The sequence below is a fragment of the Ictidomys tridecemlineatus genome, chromosome 7 (genome assembly GCF_052094955.1).
Source record: "Ictidomys tridecemlineatus isolate mIctTri1 chromosome 7, mIctTri1.hap1, whole genome shotgun sequence".
NCBI lineage: Eukaryota > Metazoa > Chordata > Mammalia > Rodentia > Sciuridae > Ictidomys > Ictidomys tridecemlineatus.
In genome coordinates this window covers 3,197,485-3,219,193 of record NC_135483.1, presented here as the reverse complement: position 1 = coordinate 3,219,193, position 21,709 = coordinate 3,197,485, and the positions used below count along the sequence as shown (strand labels likewise).

At 46.1% G+C, this 21,709-nt stretch overlaps 1 protein-coding gene across 21 annotated transcripts in view; it reads right to left on the bottom strand.

Annotated features, from left to right (window-relative positions):
* The window catches only part of Ptk2 (protein tyrosine kinase 2), a 238,148-nt gene that overhangs the window by 13,842 nt on the left and 202,597 nt on the right, over nucleotides 1–21,709 (bottom strand). For 13 of the 21 annotated variants that reach the window (XM_078016629.1, XM_078016638.1, XM_078016630.1 and 10 more), the window contains 5 exons: nucleotides 21,452–21,563; nucleotides 15,352–15,438; nucleotides 12,865–13,002; nucleotides 11,826–11,957; nucleotides 4,499–4,561 (listed from right to left, as the gene is read on the bottom strand). In XM_078016629.1, coding sequence (XP_077872755.1) covers nucleotides 4,499–4,561; nucleotides 11,826–11,957; nucleotides 12,865–13,002; nucleotides 15,352–15,438; nucleotides 21,452–21,563 — 532 coding nt within the window. Of the gene's footprint in view, nucleotides 1–4,498; nucleotides 4,562–4,919; nucleotides 5,551–11,825; nucleotides 11,958–12,864; nucleotides 13,003–15,351; nucleotides 15,439–21,451; nucleotides 21,564–21,709 lie in introns of those variants that run through there. The other 8 variants (XM_078016631.1, XM_078016633.1, XM_078016637.1 and 5 more) reach the window with 2 other exon arrangements.

The window sequence follows — 21,709 nt, the reverse complement described above, 5'->3', positions numbered from 1 at the left end:
CCTTCTACCCCCTCTGATCACAGTAAGGGTGCAATCAACAATGAAGAGATAGGGACCTGGTAGCACTGGGGTGTTTGGCAGTCCCCATGGGCTCATGCTGTCAGTGTCCCTAAAGCGCTGTGTACATTAGAACGGGTATAACCCTCCAGCAGTTCTAGGACAAGGCAAGGAAACAGGGACTGGGTAAGGGGAGGCCTCTAATGGAAACAGTCCTTCTCCAGGTCTTTATGCCTGACACTGCATTTAAAGTAATAAGTCCCTTGTTTTTTTGGTAGAGATTGAACCAGGGGTGCTTAACCACTGAACCACGTCCCCAGGCCCTGTCATATTTTTCATGTTTTATTGTGAGGCAGGGACTTGCTAAGTTGCTGAAGCTGGCCTTGAAATTACAATCCTCTTGCCTCAGCCTCTTGAGCTGTTGGGATTAGAGGTGTACAGCCAACCTAAAGTAATGAGTTTTATAACTAAAATGGGAAAAAAAAAGTTTTAGAACCATACCCAACCTTGTAAAAGAAAAACTTTTCTTGCTCATTTTAAAATAATGATACATACACATAATTTAATATGCTTTGTTTTCTACTGAAAAGAGGTACTTCTTTAAAATACCAGGACAATGAAACAGTACATATAATTAAAATGACTATTTTCCCCAGAATCACAGTTGTTTTCAACCTGCCATTTATCACCCTGATTTTATCCTGTTTTAACTAACTAATTTAACTACTTACATTTTCTTCTTCTTTTTTAAAGAGACAGGGTCTTATTATGTTATGTTGAAAGACTGGCCTTGAACTAGTGGGCTCAAGTGATCCTCCTGCTTCAGCCTTCCAGGGGCTGGGACTGCAGGTGCTGTGACTCTGTGCCCAGCACAAGCTCTACTGCTGAGTTGCATCCCTAGCTCCCACCCTGGTTCCCAACCTTGCAGACTCTCAGAGCCTGGTGGTGGGGACGGGTCCTAAGCAACGTGCTTTCTACCTTACATGCCATGTTCACGCTTGCATTTCTTCAACTAGCAGGCACTGAGCCCCTGCTTTGTAGCTGATACTATACTGGGTACAAACCAGAGCTCCTGCCCTTGTGGAGCTGCCATGCTTGGATATGAGGTATCCCCCCAAAGCTCAGGTGTGAGCCAATGCAAGAAGGTTGAGAGGAGAAGATTGGGTTGTAAGAGTCTTAACCAAAACCAGTTATTTAATCTCTTGATAGAGATTAACTGAGTGGCAAATGAAGTGGTAGGGTGTTCCTGGAGGAGGTGGGCACTGGGGCGTGGCTTTGGGGTATATGTTTGTATCTGGCAAGTGGAGACCTCTCTCTCTCTGCCTCCTGATCATCATGTGAGCTGCTTCCTTCTGTCACACTCTTCCACCATGATGTTCAGCCTCATCTTGAGTCCCGAGAAATGGAGCCAGCCTTCTAAAGACTAAGGTCTCTGAAATCGTGAGCCCTCAAATAAACTTTTCCTTTTCTACAATTGCTCTGGTTGAGTCCCTTTAGTCACAGTGGTGAAAAAGCTGAATAAAACAGAAATTGACAGAGAGGTGGAGAGAGACACTTGTGCCCACTCCAGACAGCACAGGGCCAATGGAAGGAGAGTCCTGAGCTCAGGCTTAGAGATGGCTGTGATGGCCAAGCTCATCCTAGGTAGGAGCCAAGCCACGTGCAAGGAGGGAGGACAGAGAGTGCGCCTGGGGAGCAGCGAGGTGCCAGGTAGCCAGAGGAGCCTGCGCTGGGTATGGTGGTTAATATGGCCAGAACATGATGCAGTGCCTGCTGGCTGTGCTGCACCAAGATTTGGCGGTAAAACCTACACAATTCCTAAAAGGCTTTCAACTCGGCGAGCTTTCTAGTTGATATTAGGTGACAACCAAGCTCAATTAACTAGAAAACTCAATTTTTGAAACATTCTGGAACCACCTAACAAACGTGCCTGTGTGCAGCCAAGCAGGTTCCACTCTGGAGGGGCAGGCACTGGAAGGAAATCCCATGTTCCACACATCGATTGGGCCACGTGTCATGGGCCTGCCGGGCCTCAGTATACTTCTTCTCTGAAGCTAACGATGTACCCAGTCCTGGGCTGCAGTCACAAATTGAGTATGCTACTGACTCACAGGCCATCTTAAAGGTGCAGATGTGACTCTGTTTGTCATGCACACAGAAGGGGTTTATTTCCATCAGCTAGTCATTAATGACTATTAACTAGGTGCATGCACTAGTTACACATTAATATGATTATTGGCTACAGCACACTCATTCACAAGCTGTGCTGCTTTTTACCCAAACAGCTCTCTCAGAACATTTCAAAAATGTTAAAGCTAGGGACTGGGGTTATGCCTCAGCGGTAGGGCACTTGCCTAGCATGTGCGAGGCACTGGGTTTGATCCTCAGCACTACATAAAAATAAATAAAATAAAGGTATTGTGTCCAACTACAACTAAAAAATAAATATTAAAAAAAAGGTTAAAGCTAAAGAGTTCCAAGAAATGTGCCAAACTAAACGTTGTCTTTAGAAAAGGACCAATGTGGTCATGGGGAAGACAGACAAGCTTGCTCTGCCGGGTGGCCACAGGAGTTTACTGCCTGGGTCTGGCACTGCAAGGAGGTCTCTGCAGCAGCTAAGTCTGTGGAATACAGGTGACAACAGGGCCTGACAGTAATATGAGTATCACGTGTAGCCCATTCCACACAGCACTTTGCAGTACTAAGCACTAAGCACTCTTACTGTCTACGTCTGGCATGCAGAAAATCATGACGTTGCAGGTAGGCCTGTCATGTGTTGTCTGACAGTTCTTGTGAATAAGGCATTTCTGAGTAATCCTCCTATCCAGGTCTCATTCATTTGTTCTATGTATTTTCTGAGTATCTTCTATGTGCCACATTTTGGAACACAAAGAATTTTTCTTTTCTAACAAATATCCTATTAGCAATTCTCTCACTAGTGAGTCCTTGAAGAGTTTTTCACAAGTCAGGAAAGAATGCTTGCTGTACTTGAGTCTTTTCAGCCTAGGAAAGGAGCTTGGTGGGTGATGTAACATTGCTTACGAGCTGAGGAACGTCAGACTCAGGCTACCAGCAGAGTCTGAGCTGACACATTGATGGGAAAAATGCCAAAGCTTTGCGGGTTGGTAATGGGTGACCTTGGCATCACACCTTAGGGGATGCTGAAGCTACGGCATAGGCCAGGGTGGTTCCGTACCATGCACTTAGGTGCTGGGAACCCAGGACTGTGATTAAGATGGTGCTGTAGCTACTCAGAGAAGCTTATCACGGAAAGGCCCAGACAATCCTCAGCACCTCTTATTTCAAAACTGGATGTAATTTATATACATAGAACGATGTTTAGGCCAGGTACTATGGCACATGCAAGTTCAAGGCCAGCCTGGGCAACTTCGCCAGACTCTGTCTCAAAAAGCCAAACAACCAAACCAAACAAAATGAAGTAAGGGCTGGGGATGTGGCTCAGTGGTGAAATGTCTCTGGGTTCAATCCTTAGTACAAGAGGAGAAAAAAAGTTTTAGAAATTTAAAGTAAGTGCTGACAGTGGCAGGTCTGAAAGTCAACTCAGAGGTTTCTTTCTACCCAGAACCTCAAAAGGGCCAGAAGAATTCACCTGCTGGGGTAGATGTGTTTGAGGAAATGTGTATGCATTTATTAGACACCAGAAGGTGCAAATCCTAATGATTTAAATTATTTCCCTCCTAACACTAGGAAGTATTTCTAGCTGGCTTTAAATATATTTGAACTAAATCTTAAGTTAGTTTTTGCTAGGCAAGTGCTCTACCACTGAGCTACAATCCCAGCCCTTCTAAGTTAGTTCTTCATTTTTTAAACTTTTTTTTAGTTGTAGATGGACACAATATCTGTATTTTATTTATTTATTATTTTTATGTGGTACTGAGGATTGAACCCACTGTCTCATGCATGCAAGGCAAGCACTCTACCATTGAGCTACAGCCCCAGCCTTTAAGTTAGTTCTTTTTTTTTTTTTAAATATTTATTTTTTAGGTGCAGATGGACACAATACAATGCATTTATTTTTATGTGGTGCTGAGGATCGAACCTGGGTCCCGCCTGTGCTAGGTGAGCGCTCTACTGCTGAGCCATAATCTCAGCCCTTAAGTTAGTTCTTTAAAGAGAATTTCAGGCATCTCTTCCCTAACACCCCCAAGGGGGGAAAAAATCTTGTTTGAATAAGTTTTATGTGACTATGACAACTTTTATAACCAGCAATAGTAGTATATAAAACGTTGAGCAAATGGAAATCGTATGTAACAATAGTACATGTGTACATACTTTTTAAGATTACAGGAACTGTGGCTTACTACTAAAAGGCCTGTGACAATAATGGGCAGAAAACTTAAGTATCTGCATAAGAATTCTGTACAGAGAATGTCTTAATAATCCTAGTGAAATGTTCACTTTACTTGTAGAATTGATTATTCTGTCTGACATTAGAGGTATCATTAAGGTGGATGCCCACACACTACGAGCCCCAGCTTACCGGACCCTGAAGACTCCCGTCCTCCCTGTCAATGCTGCCTCGAGATAGCCTCACATCAGGTTTCTATAGAAATAAAAACAGAAATAAGTCTATTTTTAAATTTGAAAACCCAGTGGCAGATTCTGCTCAAAATTCCTTTTTCATTTTTTGGTACCAGGGACTGAACCCAGGGATGCTTTACCACCGAGTCACATCCCTGGCCTGTTTCGTTTTTTTGAGACAAGGTCTTGCTAAGTTGCTGAGGCTGGCCTTGAATTCATGATCCTCTTGTCTCAGCCTCCCAAGCCATTGAGATTACAAGTGTGTGCCACCAGGTCTGGCTAAGATTCCTTCCTTCTGTTTGAAATATGATATGTCAAGAGCCTTGTAATGTTTTGAACAACCAATAAAAAAAAAAAAAAAAAAAAAAAAGATTCCTTCCTTCTACAATATAACTGTCCTCTGATGTAGCCAACCTCTTTATAGAGCCAATTCCCAGACAGTCTTCCTTCCCCACTGCTGGCCTTCTCTAGTTGAAGTGGTTTCCTTCCACGGGGTCTGTGCTTCCAAGTCCGGAGAGAGCCTCGAGTTCTGCACCGATCAGTCAGGCTTGTTTCCACGGTGGGCTGGAAGTGAACTTCTAGGACAGGCTCCCTCTTGTCTTCTGCCCACTTCCCTCCTCCTATGCATGAGGGGGAGTGCAGGAGGCTTGTGACAGACGCTGAGGTCTGGGAACTGGTAGTGTAGGACATGGGTAAAGGAGCAGCTGGGGGCTAATTATAAAGAGAGGACTCTGGGTTGATGAGCATTGTTAAGGATCCCCAGGATTGTCCTGTGGCAGATGTGAAGCTTGTGTGTCACCCCTGAACCCAGGCACACACACTTACACTCACTTATGGAAAAACTTTTTAATAATCAGAGGCCCGAGGAAATAGGACAAAAAGCCCTAAGAGTGAGAAAAGGGCAGAAGGACATGTGACTTGATGTATGTCCATTTAGCAGAATGAGACCACACCCAGTCCCGTACCTCGCAGGTGCACACGCTCACATTGCTGCCAGAGGTAACTTCCAAGCTGTAAAAATTATGATATTTTTATTGGAAAATATGCATCTAAAAATCATAGGTAAATGTAGGTGGGAAATGACCTAAGTCCTCAATGAGTGTCAAGAAAGCAGAATTCTACAAAGCACGATACAACTGTATCCATAAGGAAACCAGAAAAGATCTGAATAAATACTTCTGAACTCTGAAAAGCAAAACTTAATAAAACTCTATAGGTGAAATTACCTTCTATGTTTACATGTCCTACATACAATATCACTAACTGGTACTTTTTTAGAATATTTTTTTCAGGTGTAGGTGGACATAATGCCTTTATTTTTATGCAGTGCTGAGGACTGAACCCAGTGCTTCACCCACACTAGGTGAGTGCTCTACCACTGAGCCACAGTCCAGCCTCACTCACTGGTACTTTTAAAAGAAAGTTCTTACTGCAAATGTCACAGATCTATAAATCCAGTGCCACACAGAGGCAGAGCAGAGTGGACCACCTCCCAAGACAGAGCAACTGTGGCTGGGTGGGAAATGCACCCAGGAGAGAATTCAGAGGTAGGCAGCCCCTGGCCTGGAGGACAGACTTCCTAGCAGGAGTACCCCCCTGAAGAGATACAGAGCAAGGAAATGTAACAAGAGCCACATTAATCCAATCAGCCATCCCAGCTGGTGAGCCATGGGCAGTGTCTGGGCTGCAGGAACAAAGGCAGCTTTATTCAAGCCTTGGGTCCAAACCCCAGGACACAGTGAGAAAGCTTGTTGCTGGTGCTGCTTTGACTCAAGGTGGACAGTGGAAGAAGGCAGCTGGGTACAGGCAGAGGAGAAGGGGCCTACTTCCTGGATACCTGAGCCAATCTCTAGAGAAAGGTGCTCACTCACTGGGGAGGGCTCCGTCCCCACAGCCCGATACCCTGGTATTGGCCTCTCCCAACACTTCGTACTGAGAATTCAGGTCCAACAGGTGAACTTCTAGGGGACACGCTAGAATCCTAGCAGAGGGGGAATCAGGCTTGACTGTCACTGAAGCAACAATGAGAAACAAACACTTTCCATAGAGAAATTAAGAAACTATAAGAAAACCAAAGGGAAAGATAAAATCCATTTACTCTTCCCTGGAAGAAGTTATTGCGAGTTAACGTATGCTCACAAGCCGAAGCCACATCAGTGGTTTGTAGCCTTCGTGTGGAAACCTGCATGAGGCAAACTCAAACAGAACTGAGGGGCTAGGCAGCCCTCCTCCTCAATGAATGGCCTGTAAAACAAAGTGGCAGCCTTGGGCATGGACTCTAGGTCAGGGTGGGGTTCAAATCAGTTCACAACAAGCAATGTGGCCTGGGCCCATGTCCCTTCTACAAAGACAGATCTGTGACTAAGTCCCTGATGATTTCCTGGGATGGATTTCTAAGAAAGGAATTATTGCTGCTGGGCGTAGGTCTGGGAACTTGAGAGTCTCGATGTGAGCTTCCACATAGAAGGCTTCTCTTCTGGTGTCACACCATATGGCAGCATGTCAAAACTCTGCCCATCCATAGGCAGAAAACTGTCGGTTGGTGAACTCTGTCCCTCCTGCCCTGTCTTCTGAGGACACCTGGATGCTGGTGGGGGAAAGTGTCCTGGGCCTTCCTCCTTGAGCCAACTGTCTCTGCCCCTCTGGACATGGGCCAAACCCTCTTCTATGTAGCTGTTGCGGCTGAGGCAGTGCATGGCAGGGCGGGTGAGCATCAAAAGCTTGCAAAGGCACACTTAGTTGCTGGGGGCAACACAGCCTTTAAATAGTGGAGGTGGGAGTCAATCAAGCAAACAAAACATGTATGTCTAACGTATTCTTTCACTTACAGTTATCTAGTGCTCCATGGAACCAATAGAAACCCCTGTTTAAGCTCCTTCCTCATACATGGCCTGTCTGAATGCAAGATGCCACACAGAGGGTTGGAGTGATGTAGGCAAAACCAATCAAAAAGCAGATCCTGGGCTGGGGTTGGGGCTCAGTGGTAGAGTGCTTCCCTAGCACATGTGAGGTACTGGGTCTGATCCTCAGCACCACATAAAAATAAATAAAGATACTGTGTTTATATACAACTAAAAAAAAAATATTAAAAAACAAACAAAAAAGTCAGATGCTGGGTTTGTTCTGTGCCTGAGTGAAGTCCTCTCTCACCCCCTTACAGAAAGTTCTAAGGATGTACAAAGATACAATGCAACAATTTATATTTAAAAATCTTTTTTTAAAAAATATTTATTTATTTATTAATTTTTTCGGCGGACACAACATCTTTGTTTGTATGTGGTGCTGAGGATCGAACCTGGGCCACACACATGCCAGGCGAGCGCACTACTGCTTGAGCCACATCCCCAGCCCCTAAAAATCTTATACAAATAGATCACATAAATACAGAATGTTTGGGATGAACTGACCATGTTCCCTAGCAGATATATGCTCTTTAGAAACATTTAATAATAGGGCTGGTGTTGTGGTTCAGTAGTAGAGCCACTGTCTAGCAAATGCAAGGCCCTGGGTTCGATCCTCAGCACCACATAGAAATAAATAAAAAAATAAATGTCCAACTATAACTAATAAAAATATATTTTAAAAAATCTGATTAGAAAGTGCATAGCTCAACACATGTTTCTGTAGGTGCAAAGCACACCACCTGGATCAAGATATGAAGCAGGGGATCAGCAGGCTCCCACACACCCTGCCCTAGGCCTAGTACAGGGACCACACCTCTCTTCTAGCCCGAGATCACTCCCACCTGTCTCTTTTCTGGTGGACTGAACTTGAAGCCTTGTGGGGGGCAGTCTGCTCTTCCTTATGCTGCACAGAGTTCCATGGTATGAACATCAGCAGGCGAGGAGGTCGTTTCCAATTCCTGGCCGCACAAATAAAAGCTGTGGAAGCATTCTTTTATGTCTAGGCATGTGTGCTTAATCCCCTTGGGCACATGTCAGAAGGGCGAATGCTGGGTCACAGGCAGCAGCCATGTTCCCACCAGGGGTAAGCCAAGCTCCAGCTGTTCTGGGTCTGGACAGCTACAGACTCCAAGCTCATGTTGCTGTTACTCTAGAAAATGACAAACTTTAGACTTTTGGCTCAAAGTCCTTTCTCCTCTGATTACACTCTGCAGCCGTAGACCGGGAAGTTTGCAGCAGGGCGGTAGCCAGTGCAGAGGCTGTCCTCAGACAGTGACCGTCCACTGCTACTCTTTAGCTCCCATCTTGGCACTCCTCCTTCTTAGGGACTGACTGCTCTGCTGTGTGTGGGGAAAATAGCTCTCCACTCCTGATTTCCTTTCTCAGAACACAAAGCAGGCTTTATATGGCAGAACTTTCATTTTAAAGTTAAGATCCTTTTTTAGTATAGTGCCACATTAGAAAATTACCCTGCACACAGTAATAAAAAAGAAGCCAATTTACTATTTTCAAGCAGGGCTTGGTAGGAAAGACAGGCCTCTCTACAGACTGAGGCCCACCTGCTGCCAGCACCTGGCAAAATGGCCAGTTTGCAGAACTCAAATTTTGACAGTAGATTCTCAGACATGGCACCATTCTTTCTGAGTTAGGGACAGGAGGGAGGGTGGTTCAGGACATACCATCTTGAGGCCACAGGATGTCAGGCAGGAGTCATGGGGCTTCTGCTACACAATTAACTAGTGCTGGCCTCACAAGGAAGAACGGGAGGCTGGCTCACAGGGCTGGCAATAGTAGGCCCTCACTCTGGCAGCCACTGGATCTTAACCCAGAAGGATGGGGTGGTTACATGTTAGAAATACTACTGCATGGGGCTGGGGCTGGGGCTCAGGGGTGGAGCACCGGCCTAGCACATGCGAGGCACTGAGTTCGACCCTCAGCACCACATAAAAATAAATAAACAAAATAAAAGTATTGTGTCCATTAACAATTAAAAAAATATATATATATATATATTAAAAAAAATACTACTGCACTACTGTAGGAAATAGCCTGGAGGGGACAATGTTTCAGAGAAGACTTCAACTCAGTTCATTTATTCTTATTTCTTTGCAGTGCCAAGGATTAAACCCAAGGCCGCATGTGTGCTATGGGAACACTCCACCACATGGCCGCCCCAGCCCTTGTCCAGCTGTGGAATGCCCTGGGTCTCAGCTGTCCTGACTTTCCTCACCCAAGACCTGCTCTCCACTCAGAGTCTCCAACGGCTGGCTCCCCAGCTGGCCACTCATTGAGCCTGCTGGCCCCTCAGTGGGACACTCCCCTCCAGATTCTTTTCAGACCACCCACCCAGCACTGCCCACCAGATCACAAGGTCTATGAGTAAGGGGACAGCTGCTCACAGGAATCTGCAAGGAGCCCACTGAGCAGGGCTGGTCCAGGGTGAAGTGGGGTGACGGACTCAGACAGTTGGAAGGTAGACAGCAGAGGAGAGGCTCAGGAGGGACTCAGGAATCCGAGCCAAGCATGTGACACGAACATGAGAGGAGAGACAGAAAGTACAACACTTCAGTTTCTAAGAGCCAGGGGAGTAGAGTTTGTTGGAAATGCTCCAGGTTCAGTTGCAGACCTGGAGTCTGATGCCCACATCTGAGATGGGACAGGAAGCACTCACCCCATTCCATGAAACAAGTAAGGTTTGGATCTTGAAAACAGCAATGACCATGGATAAATCATTCTCATTTATCAATACCACCACGGAATTCCAAATTAAGCAAAGCAAATCCTGGAAGAATCACGTCCTAGACTCAGACAGGTATCCGTCTTCCTAAACACAGGATGAGCGCTACCCAAGGAAAAGGTGTGCATGATTGGACAGGGGAAATCTTCCAGAAAAATGTAGTAGGTTTAAGACACAGAGACGAGACTGTACTTCATGGAGAACTATCACAGAAAACATACAACTTCAGAAAGAAAAGCAGGTATAGACAAAAATGCAGGAAAAACCCCCAAATTCAAAGGCAGGCAACATGTGCTTCAGGAGACAAAAACCAAGATATAAAGGAGGGGCTAGGGTTGTGGCTCAGTGGTAAAGTGCTTCCCTAGCATGCGTGAGGCACTGGGTTTGATCCTCAGTACCACATAAATAACACTAAATAAAGGTATTGTGTCCATCTACAACTAAAAAAAATGTTAAAAAAGAAAGATTTTATATATATGAATGAGGTAATGAGTACTGAACTGGGCATCCAAGGAAATCAATAAAGGCCTTCTTGAGATACATTATTAGAAAATGACAGGATATTCCTAAAAAATCAATGGCCTTTGCACAGAGAATACATAGCTAAAAAAGGTCAATGACAATGAGGAGCTATTATGGTTGAAAAAGCAAGCTGTAAAGCCACCTGGGAGAAGGTAGAAAAGTGGAGCCAGGGCAGACTCAGATGCCTGCTGCTGAAGGACGGTGAGGGGCACACTGAAGAACACAGGTAGCCACATAGGCCATCATGTGACCTGTGTTAGAGTGCTTGGGGATGTATCACCAGTGTTATGGGGGTTGTGCACACACAGAGAAAGCTGCCCGGACATCTGGTCACATTCTAGGTAGAGCAAGGGTCACACAGGTCTAGGCCTCTGTCAGAAGGCCTCACATTAGCTACATGTGGCAGGGCACACCTGAGATCCCAGCGACTTGGTTGAGGTAGGAGGACGGCAAGTTTGAGGCTAATCTCAGTAACTCAGCAAGACCCTGTCTCAAAATAAAACTTAGAAAGTTCCAAAAGGATCTTGGTGTTGGGCTGGGGCTGGGCTCAGTGGTACAGCGCTTGCCTGGCATGTGTGAGGCAATGGGTTCAACTCTCAGCACCGCATATACATAAATAAAAATAAAGACCCATTGACAACTAAAATAAATAAATAAATAAATAAATAAATAAATAAATAAGTGAGTGAGTGAGTGAATGAATGAATCTTGGTGTCTAGGAACACAGAGGTTTCTCTGCTCCAGCACTTCCTTTTGGTCCCCAAGGGACTTCTAAAGGTCACCTGAAGGAAGACATTTCTCATTCCCAAGTCCAGCTGCATCTGGGGCAGGGCTGTGAGGCCATGCTGCAGAGGAGTGCAGGCGCCCTGCAGTACTGCAAGCTGACACTAGGTGGGATTCTCTGATGTGAACAGTGAGGTCATGAAAAGCCACAGAGCATAATGAAACCTAAAGACAGACCTCGATGAGCAACTGAGAAAGCAAATGACTCACTGGTGCACATTTCAGGGACCAGATGTGAAATGAAGTCTGTTTGGATAATGTAAAAATTTTGCAATTACATGCAATATAGTAGACCCTAATGGGATTTCAAAGTGGAAGAAACTGCTCTGAAACATGATTACCAGAAATCTCTCCTCTTTCTCCAGCCAGCGCTGATCTTCTTCCATTTCCTGCTGCTGTCGGATCAGTCGCTCTTCCATCAGGTGGGCGGGCAACACCTGCCCCATTCCTCTCAGGTCCAGTGATGTCGAGTCCTGGCAGGAAAGATGGAAACAACATGCCCACTCTCATGAGGCTGCTTGTGTGCCCCTGCTTTGAACCAAAGCAAAGCAGCAAGGGTGGTGGAAACAGGGCCTCTCATGCTCCAGCCTTGTCCCTGTAGGCTGAAGTTTACTGTGTGTCAAAGATTCCGTTGGAGGGACTGGGATTGTGGATCAGTGGTAGAACGCTTGCCTAGCATGTGTGAGGCACTGGGTTCGATCCCTGGCACCACATAAAAATAAACAAATAAAATAAAGTTATTGTGTCCATTTACAAATAAAAAAATTAGGAAAAAAAAAAAAGATTCTCTTGGAATTCCCAGCTCTGGAGCCATTCCTCTTTGAAGAAGTCTACCTCTGTATCTCTGTCACTTTTTCAACAAAACCTACTTCTTACTTGCTTGTGGGGTTCTGTTCTAAAGAAATAAACTGAGAATGTGTACAAAGAAGGCAGCATTACCTATAGTCAAAAAGCAGAAACAACCAGGACGTGGACAGCAGCACTGAACATGACACACACAGTTATGGAGCATCACAGAGCCGCTCACCTCGAGCACTCCCAGGAAAGGGACACGGACTACAGACAGCTGTGGATCTTCTCTGACTCAAATGAATGATTTTCAACCCTAGGACAGTGGGTCTTATGAGGGAAACTGAATAAAAATGAACACAGCCCAAAGAACTGGTCCTGTCAGCTTGCCTTTCCTCTGGCCTCAGGCACGTGCTAATAAATACCTGAGCACTCCCCTCAGGTATTTCTTTTAACTAAAAAAACCCTCACAAAACCAGAAAACATTTGAGCAGCTGGGGAGTCTTGATCTTAGAATTCAGTCTTCAAAATCAAGCAGTCAGACTTAGAAATATGAGGTGTCTCACTTCCTAAGTCAAGAACACAACTTACCTCCATGTTGGGCTGCCATAGGGGTATCTCCTGGGGCCTATGATTCCACGATTCTGATTGGTCCAAGAGAGATGCTGGGCCGGGGTAGATGCTGCCAGCCATGGCTGTGAGTCCATGTGGACCAGGGTAGCCAGACACCTGTGAGTGGGACAGGAGGAAGGAACATTTCCATAATCCAGCTTCTGTGTGATTCTGTGTGATTCTGCTTTGCAGGGGAAGTGACCTGGAGCACTTTATACTAGGCAGACGGTGACCCCTCCCAGAATGTCCAGGTCCCAATCCCTTGAACATGACAACAGCTCTCTAATGGGGCAATGTGCAGATGCAACCCAGGCTAGGGCCCTAGTGTGGCAACTGCCCTGGACTACCTGAGTGGCTCAATGTGACCCCAAAGGTCCCTGGGTACAGAGGGAGCAGAAGCTGAAGAACAGTCAGAGTCAAGTTCCGGTTTTATACTTGGGTCACAGGGACCAAGAGCCAAAGAACACAGGCAGCTCTTAGAGAACCTGGCAGAGCAAGGAAAGGGACTCTCAACAAGAGCCCCGAGAAAGGCAGTCTGGCTGCATTAGACAACTAAAGAAAATGCACTAGGAAATGAGAAGTCATTCACTTTGGAATTTTACGACTATAGAAATGCTCAGATCAGACTCTCTCTGCATATAAAAGCCAGAGGAAGCCATAAAAACAGCTGTGCCACAGCCACAAGAAACTTGTCCTCCAATGAAGGAGGGCCTGATGGTGGAGGGGTTGTGCCTTCTCACAGTGGGACATGGAGAACTCCAGGCATGAGGAGAGCTGAGGGGTCTTTCCCCACAGGCCCCCTCTGGATGGAGGCTCAGTGAGCAGACATAGGATCTATTTACATAGAGCATCTGCTGGTATGGGATGGCCAGGGTGGCCAGTTAAATTTTTAATGAGATAAAGCAGAGCCAAATCCATATGTTCAAACACCCACACGTACCTCATGCTCATTTACTAGGTCTCCAGACGTGAATCATACCAAATCCCACATGGACAACATTAACCAGCAAGTCTCCATGTAAGATACATAGAGAGCTCTCATTTTTTCTGAATAAAAATATCTTAGAAAATCCTAGTAAGCACAAAATGCTGTGTTGCTACTAGTTTGGGTGAAAAATGATACATACTGCCAGAGAACTTTCAGGAATTCTCAGGACAAGAAGTTTTGAATTATTTAAAACTATTTTCTCCCCCAACCCCATTATTTGGAGAATACTTTATTAGTTTCTATAATCAAACCCATGAAGACCTTACATATTTATACAGTGCATTAACCCTGTACAAATGGAAAAAAGTTAACTTTAATGTTTCTAGATTAATATGTTTGTTAATTTCTCTACAAAGCAACTCAACATGGTAAACTGGGGTACTTTTCCCAAAGCTGACAGCCCAGCTAAAGTTTCCAAAAATCCAACGTGTGTGTGTGTGTGTATATTCAATTTCTTTAGTGTTACATAGTTTTAATTGTTAGCTTGATTCCCAAATATTTTATTTTCTTTGAGGCTATTGTGAATGGGATAGTTTTCCTAATTTCTCTTTCAGTAGATTCATCACGATGACTAAGAATGGAATTGACTTATAGGTGTTAATTTTAAGCTGTTTTCTAAATAATACTGGCCATGTGGAAGAACCAGTGGACACCTGAGGCTAAAAGGGAATACAAAGAGACACCAGCAAAGGCACTATAGCTGGCCTCACTGATGGGACAGGAAAACGGCTTGGTGAGGCTCACCGACCATCTGTTCAGTGATGACAGTCTTATTTTGCTGCTTATGTGCTGCCTACGCACTTAGCAAGTCACAGAAGTCAGAAGAGTGCTGCTCCCAGGGCAGGTGTGACATTCTGTGAAGGGCACGAGGGGCCTCTGGGGCCTGTCCTGGGAGGTGGGCATGGGACAGAAGAGTGTTGGCATTGGTCAGAACCCAGACTTGTGCACTTCACAGCAGATAACGCAAGCCAACAAAAGCTAATCCATTCCCTCAAGAACAAAGACAGATACTACTGACTGCTTTAGGTCCTCTACTAAGGTGCTCCTTTCTCACCTGTGCATGGTACTGGCTGGCACGTCCAGCGTCCCTTCCACACTGTCTAAGACAGTACCTTGTCTGATTTGTTACAGTCATTTTAAATTTTATATTTGTCTTCTGGAAAAAACTGATGTTCAGTATTACCTCTGCATAATGCGTATCTACTGGTTCCAACTTGTGCCTTGCAAGAGCAAGTAGGAGAGAATGGCATAAGAACTGCTGGGGCACCAGCCTGTCTCATTAAGACTGTGAGGACATGTATGCCTTGCATGGTGTCCACAGACAACAGTTACGTAGGCAATGACCAGGTGAGAACTTTCCTAGGCCACTCACCAAAATGAGTAACAAATACAAAATAGAAATATACACACCACGTACCTCCCCATCAGCAAAGTATGGAAAAGCCAAGTAACACACTTCACTTCTGCAATGGCAGTACCTGATAATGATTGCTCTGCACCATGTGCTGCGGACTGGGGTAAAATCCTTCACTGGAGCGAGGACTAGGGTAACCAGGTCTGCTGGGCTGTGAAGAAATCAACAGTGTATCATATGAATGAACATTTACAGGTCTAAGTTTTACAGAAATAATAGGAAAATATATCTCTAACAAATAGCTTGGTTAAAAGCAATGATAAAGGGCTGGGGTTGTGGCTTGGTGGTAGACTGCTCACCTAACATGTGTGAGGCACTGGGTTTGATCCTCAGCACCACATAAAAATAAATAAGTAAAATAAAGTCATTGTGTTCATCTACAACTAAAGAAAAATATTTTTTTAAAAAGCAACAATAAAAATGCTAAGATATTTCAATGATGAAAGAAGACCCCTGCATGTGAAAAAGGCTGATTATTCCTTTATCACACACAAAAATTAACTGAAGGTGGACCACAACCTAAATGAAAGAGTGAAAGCTCTAAGATTCTTAGGAAAAGGACACAGGGGCAAATCTTTGTGACCCTGGGTTAGGCAACAGTTTCTAAACTACAAGACCAAAAACACTTAACAAAGGAGGAGAGAGGATAAGAAGGACATCATCAAAAACACAAAGCGTGTGTTGCAAATAATACCACCCAGAGCAAGCACACAATCCAAAGGACGCAAGAAAATGTTTGCCAATACTTTATCTATCTTCCAGTTGTAGCTGGACACAATACCTTTATTTTATTTATTTATTTTTATGTGGTGCTGAGGATCAAACTCAGTACCTTGCACGTGCTTAATAAGCAAGTGCTCTACTGCTGAGCCCCAGCCCCAGCCCCAGCCCTTGCCAGTACTTTATCTAAGAAACACGTTTGAACATACAGAGACTCTGAGCAGGTTGGTGGTGAGATGGCAAAAGGTGCTACTAAAGAGTGGTGGGGGCACAAGCACCCCCCAGAGAGAACAGGAAAGGTGCTCAGCTCCTGAGGCTCTAGCACACCACCACCTTGAAACCACAGTGAGCTTCTGCTTGTAATCGCTGCAATGGTTTGATGAAAACACAGAAAATGTAAAAAAATCCAGGATGTAGAAAAATGGAAACCTTTTAGCACTGTTGCTGGGAATACAGACCAGGGCAGCTGCTGTGGAGGGCAGTCAAGGGACGGCTCTAGCACCCCAGAGGTGGGGATGCATAGCAGAGAAGTGCAGCCCACATCTGGGCCAACACGGCTCTCAAAGGCATCATCTGCAGCAGCCAGAGAGGGAGCATGACTACCTGCAGGAGAGGAGAACACACGCAGCACACCTACAGGGGAGCACCATGTGGCCCTGCGTGCTGACACAGACCATGACACAGAGAAACCTTGGCATGTGCTGAGAGAAGAACCGCTTACAAGGAACCACAGTGATTCCACCCATAGGGTGTCCAGAGTAGGAGTCGTGCAACAGCAGGCATAGGAACAGGGAGGGTGTGCCTCGAGGAGCCAGACACTTGGGGGGGGGGGTCACTGTGGAAGTGGGTTCACAACTCTGAACACACAGAAAAGCTGTGTGCATGGTCTTGGGGGTAGGTTGGTCATGAATTCTGTCCCCATGAAGCTATTAAACTGCCACCAGTGAAGGAGACTCGCCATACTGGGCATGCCCTCTGTCGCCTGCCTGCTCTGGTGCTCTCTGCCGTGCCCTCCTGGGCAGTGATCCACCTGCCGAGCCTCATCTTCCTCACTATCAGGCAGGTGGAGCTGGAAGAGCTCTCCAGCCCCTTCCAGCACTGAGGATCTCAATTCCAGCTTCTGAGATAAGTGAATTCAAGTTCACAGCAAAGGGAGAGTTTAGTTTGAAATAAGAGGGGAAAACAAGGGAAGTCCACAAGGTCTTACATGACACAGGGATTCAACCAGGTGGGAATACACTGGTCTCAGAGGAGTTAAGACCAGAGTATAAAGGACGTGGACTGGCGTCCAGCAAGTGGGACACTGAAGACTCTGTGGCACCGTGTCCCCTGGCACTGGTGCTGGGTGGACTCAGGCTTTGCTCTTGCACTGTGCCCAAGGCCTGGAACATCCACATCTCCACCTGCGGGACACTTCCCATCCCATGAGTCTTTAACAAAGGTCTCCTGGTCCTGCCGGCCTTGGGGAAACTCAGGTCCTCTGCTCCCCTTGACTCAGGGGCAGGGCCAGCATTTCTATACTCGCTTTGGCCCACCAAGGAGCCACTGACTTCTTGAGGACAGGAAGGTTCCCTTACCCCTCAGGCCCTCAGAGATTCGGCCCACTCCAAACTTAACTGAATGTGAGCATGAACTCCTCAAAGACCCCTGCAGCAGGAAACGGTCTGAGGGGTGTTCTAGGCTCCTCTCTATTCCTGCCAAAGCGGCAGCTTACAAAGTGTGTTCCTTGGGGCTAAGGGGCTGTATGCAGATTTACATCTTTAAAGATTTAATTTGAAAAAGTGGTTGTGGTGATTTAAAAGAGGTTTCAAAGGGAAGAGTGTGACTTCCTCTGTACACTGAGACTGCTGTGGCAAGAGCTGTTTAGAGGAACGTGCCAATAAGTAAGCAGTACCATAACGGCTGCACGGGAAAGACGTCCTGGATCCTGTGAGGAAGGACGCAGAGCCAAGAGCTGGGGCAACAGACGGAGCTTCCCAGACACAGGGCAATATCCACGGCTTAAATTCTGAAAATGGCACATAAGTAAAAGGTACGGAAATACAAACAGCCGCCATTTACTCAGTGTATACTGCACATAACCTCTGAAGGGCTTTTACATACAAGTAAAATCTGTCGATGAGCCATACATTTTACCTAGGCTCAGAGAAGGCTGGTGATTTGAATAAAGTCACACAGCTAGTAATGGCAGAATTCTAAAATCTGCTGCGCCATCATGCTTCTATGAAGTGCACTTGACTCAAACAAAAAGGAACATAGCAAAGAAATAAAAATGGCAAAAGCTCTAAAAAAACCCCCAAACAAACAAAAACCATCTTGCAGTGACTCAAAAAAATAGAGGTGAGTGATAAAACCTATAAGGCTCCATTTCAAAATAACAGGTAAGAAGATGGAAAGGTTCTATGACGATGAAGTGACTGCACCAAGGGTGCCCAGAGTCTAATGCTGTGGAGAGGACCAAGGTCAAGGCCAGGAAAAAGGTGGGTGCCAAGCCAGATTCTAGCTGTCATTAAGACAGTGTCCATGTCACCGAGCACTGTGACCCGGGAGGGTCAATGCACCTCCCCCTCCAAGAAAACTGGGGTTTTCACCTGAAAGAATGTGTGGTGGAGGGGATTTTGCCAACTCTCCTGAGGGGGATGAGAGAAAGATAGGGCAACCCTCGGGGCATGCAGGGCACTTGTGAGGTACTCCTGTCGGCCACGAGGACTGGGTGGGGGACTGGAGGGCAGTTTCTAGCAAACATAGGGATTCCCATGTCACTCAACTTCATCTAGGTGACAAAACACAGAGTCACAAACTCCATTGGAGCCCAGAAGCGGCTCTGCGTTTCCGTTAACACAGATGATACTTTGTGGGGCCTGTCAGTTTACTTTCCAGGACTGCAACCACTGGGAAGAAACGTGGCCTCCTATAGTGTGTAGATGGGATAAGAAGAACTGAGGATGGGCCCAGGCCCTCGGGCAGAACTCTGCCTGGGAGCTGCCGCCCAGCTGTAAGCCTTAGCCATGAAGTACAGTGAAGCTGTTGAGTCTTGGATAGTAGAAAGACATTTCTGCTTAAAAAACTAAGGAAGCCATGGGGCTGGGGCTTCAGCTCAGCAGTAGAGCACTTGCCTAGCATGTGTGAGGCACTGGGTCGATCCTCAGCACCACATAAACTAAAGATATGGTGTCATTTAAGACTAATAAACATATTAAAAAACAAATCAATGACAAAAAAAAAAAACTAATGAAATCATATTAAAATTTTTTTGTTTGTTTTTTTGATGCAGTGTTGGGGACTGAACCAGCACTAGGCAAGCGCTCTGCCACATAGCTGTACCCCCAGCCCCATGTTTTACTAGTACACAAAATTTATCTACAAAGTTAGGAAATCCAAGTGGGATATATCCTGAGGTATCACAGTTGGAGTGAGGAAAACCCACGGGTTCCAGAGTCCCCATCTTGTGGGGCAGAGTAAACCACAGTGCTGGCCCACTACCTCGGAATAACAGACTCACTTTAGAAACGGCAAGGACTGTGACTATAAATGCAGAACCTGACCCTGACAGTGATCTCTGGGAAGGAACACACTGCACATGCGACTTGATTCTGCCTGGTGTAGAGGAGAGCCCGGCTCACTGCCTGGGATCACCCCACACCTGTGATGACATCCCAAGTCTGGCTGACAGGACCAGGCAGATGGCTGCTGCTGCAAACACATGTGGTACAGGGAAGAACCTCCGCCTGTAGACAAGGGCTTCAGACGCACATTCCAAAGACATTTCAAAGAAAGAGAAAGTGAAAGCAACAGACAGAACGATGTTTAAAAAGATCAGTGCAATGGCTCTTGTATGCTAAACCAAGAAAAGCCAAGCCAGCTCTACCTCGTGGCCCTAATTTAAAAGTCAAATATAAATGATAAACCAACAGATTGGGATATAAAAAGATGCTTAGAGGCTGGTATGTGGCTCAGTGATAGAGAGCCTGCCTGACACCGGGGAGGCCCTGGGTTCTATCCACAGCACACCAGAGGAAAAGAAGGGAGGAAGAGAGAGAAAGAGAGAGACAGACAGGAGAGAAAGAAATATTTAGATGAAAAAAGTTCTTCAATTCCATGAGTTCCAGGGCAGGCAGTGTGGCACCGTGTGGTGCTTGTCACAGAACACTGAGGTTTCTATACTTCAGTGTGCCAAGAGGAGAGCCGAAGGGTGAATGATCTCACAGCACGTCCCACTGGCTGGAGGAAAGTGAGGTGTGCAGTATGGAGGTAACTACCCCGATCGGCAGCAGAGCATGATCAAGACACGGTTCTCCTGCCTCCCAGCACAGTGCCATTGTGCAGCTGCTACAGAATTGAAACACAGGCCAAGTGTGGAGACCAGGAAGAGGGGCTCCGTGGGAACCAAGGAGTCATGCTGTTGTTAAACTAGGAACAACAGAAGAATGCTTGGGCCTTCCCTGGAGTGGGGTGCTTTTCTTTCTCTGCAGAGGGGCTGGGCGGAGGCCCCTTCACCCCTCCATTCTGCAGGACTGTGCTCACTACCCATGCTCACCTTCAATGTGATGCCAGGTTTACTGCTACATGGCTCAACAAGAAAATAAGTTTTCAGGCATCATGTTGAATGGTTCAATACTTAAATTATATTGTGTTGGCAGATTTGTGAATAGTTTTTAAAAAGAAGATGAATACTTAATTAAAGTCATATTTTTAGCTAATCAATTATCAAAGAACAAGTAACTATTAACTGCAAAAAAGCCTGTTATTTTTTTGGCTTTCCAGAAAAAGGTCTGATAGGCATGTTCACGACCAGTACACCATGGTGTGAAAAGCCACTCTTTGGAATGGCGCAGAAAGACTCGATCACTCAAAGCATCAGGGGCCAACTCTACTGAAACCCCAGCCATGGCAGAAGGCTATAGCTGCGATCCTGGGTGGGAGAAGACAAAAGAAGGAGGGACCCGGGGACAGTGAGCAGGCAAGGTGCGAGGCAGGCCTCTCTGAGGAAGGAAAGCAAGAACCACGTGCTCCCACACAGATACCCCAGCCGCAGGCAGAAAATGTACATGGTGTACTCAGCAAATGGAGACAAAGCAAAGGGGACATGGTCAGGTGGGACTGGACTCATTTATAATACAGTGAAACGTGAGGCGTCTGTGGCCCAGTTTCATGTTTAGTATGACCGATTATTAGGGAGACCCCTGACAGTCAATGAAAGAAAAGGTTCCTCCACGGTGGAGGAGGGAGGTGCAGAGGAAAGGGAGCATACTCTACGGTCATAAACAGCCTCCACCTGAAATGCAAATTATGGAAAAGAACACAAGAGGGTGACCTGCAGAGGGACGAAGGGAACACTGGTTGCAACCGTACTCTTTTCTCCTCAAAGGAAACAGCTATCTACAGCACAGACTTCAGAAGGCACTTAAAGAGTCACCCCCAGCTGGGGTGGGGATGGTGGCTACCTTGGGTGGTGCTTCGTCGGACCCTCCAGAGTCCCAAGACACGGTGGCCTGTCTTCTGGACTCCATCCTCATCCGTTCTTCCTGTTGAGCCTTCTCTTCCTCCAGGATCGTGCTAGAGAAAACACACTGAATCAGGGGGCTGAGAGCCAGAGCAGCACCCATCATAGCCCACCCTGCCCCTCCAGGAACACACCTGGACCCTAGTGGAGGACACTCATAAAGAAAGGGGAACGCCGCACTGGGTTCCTAACCCTGAGC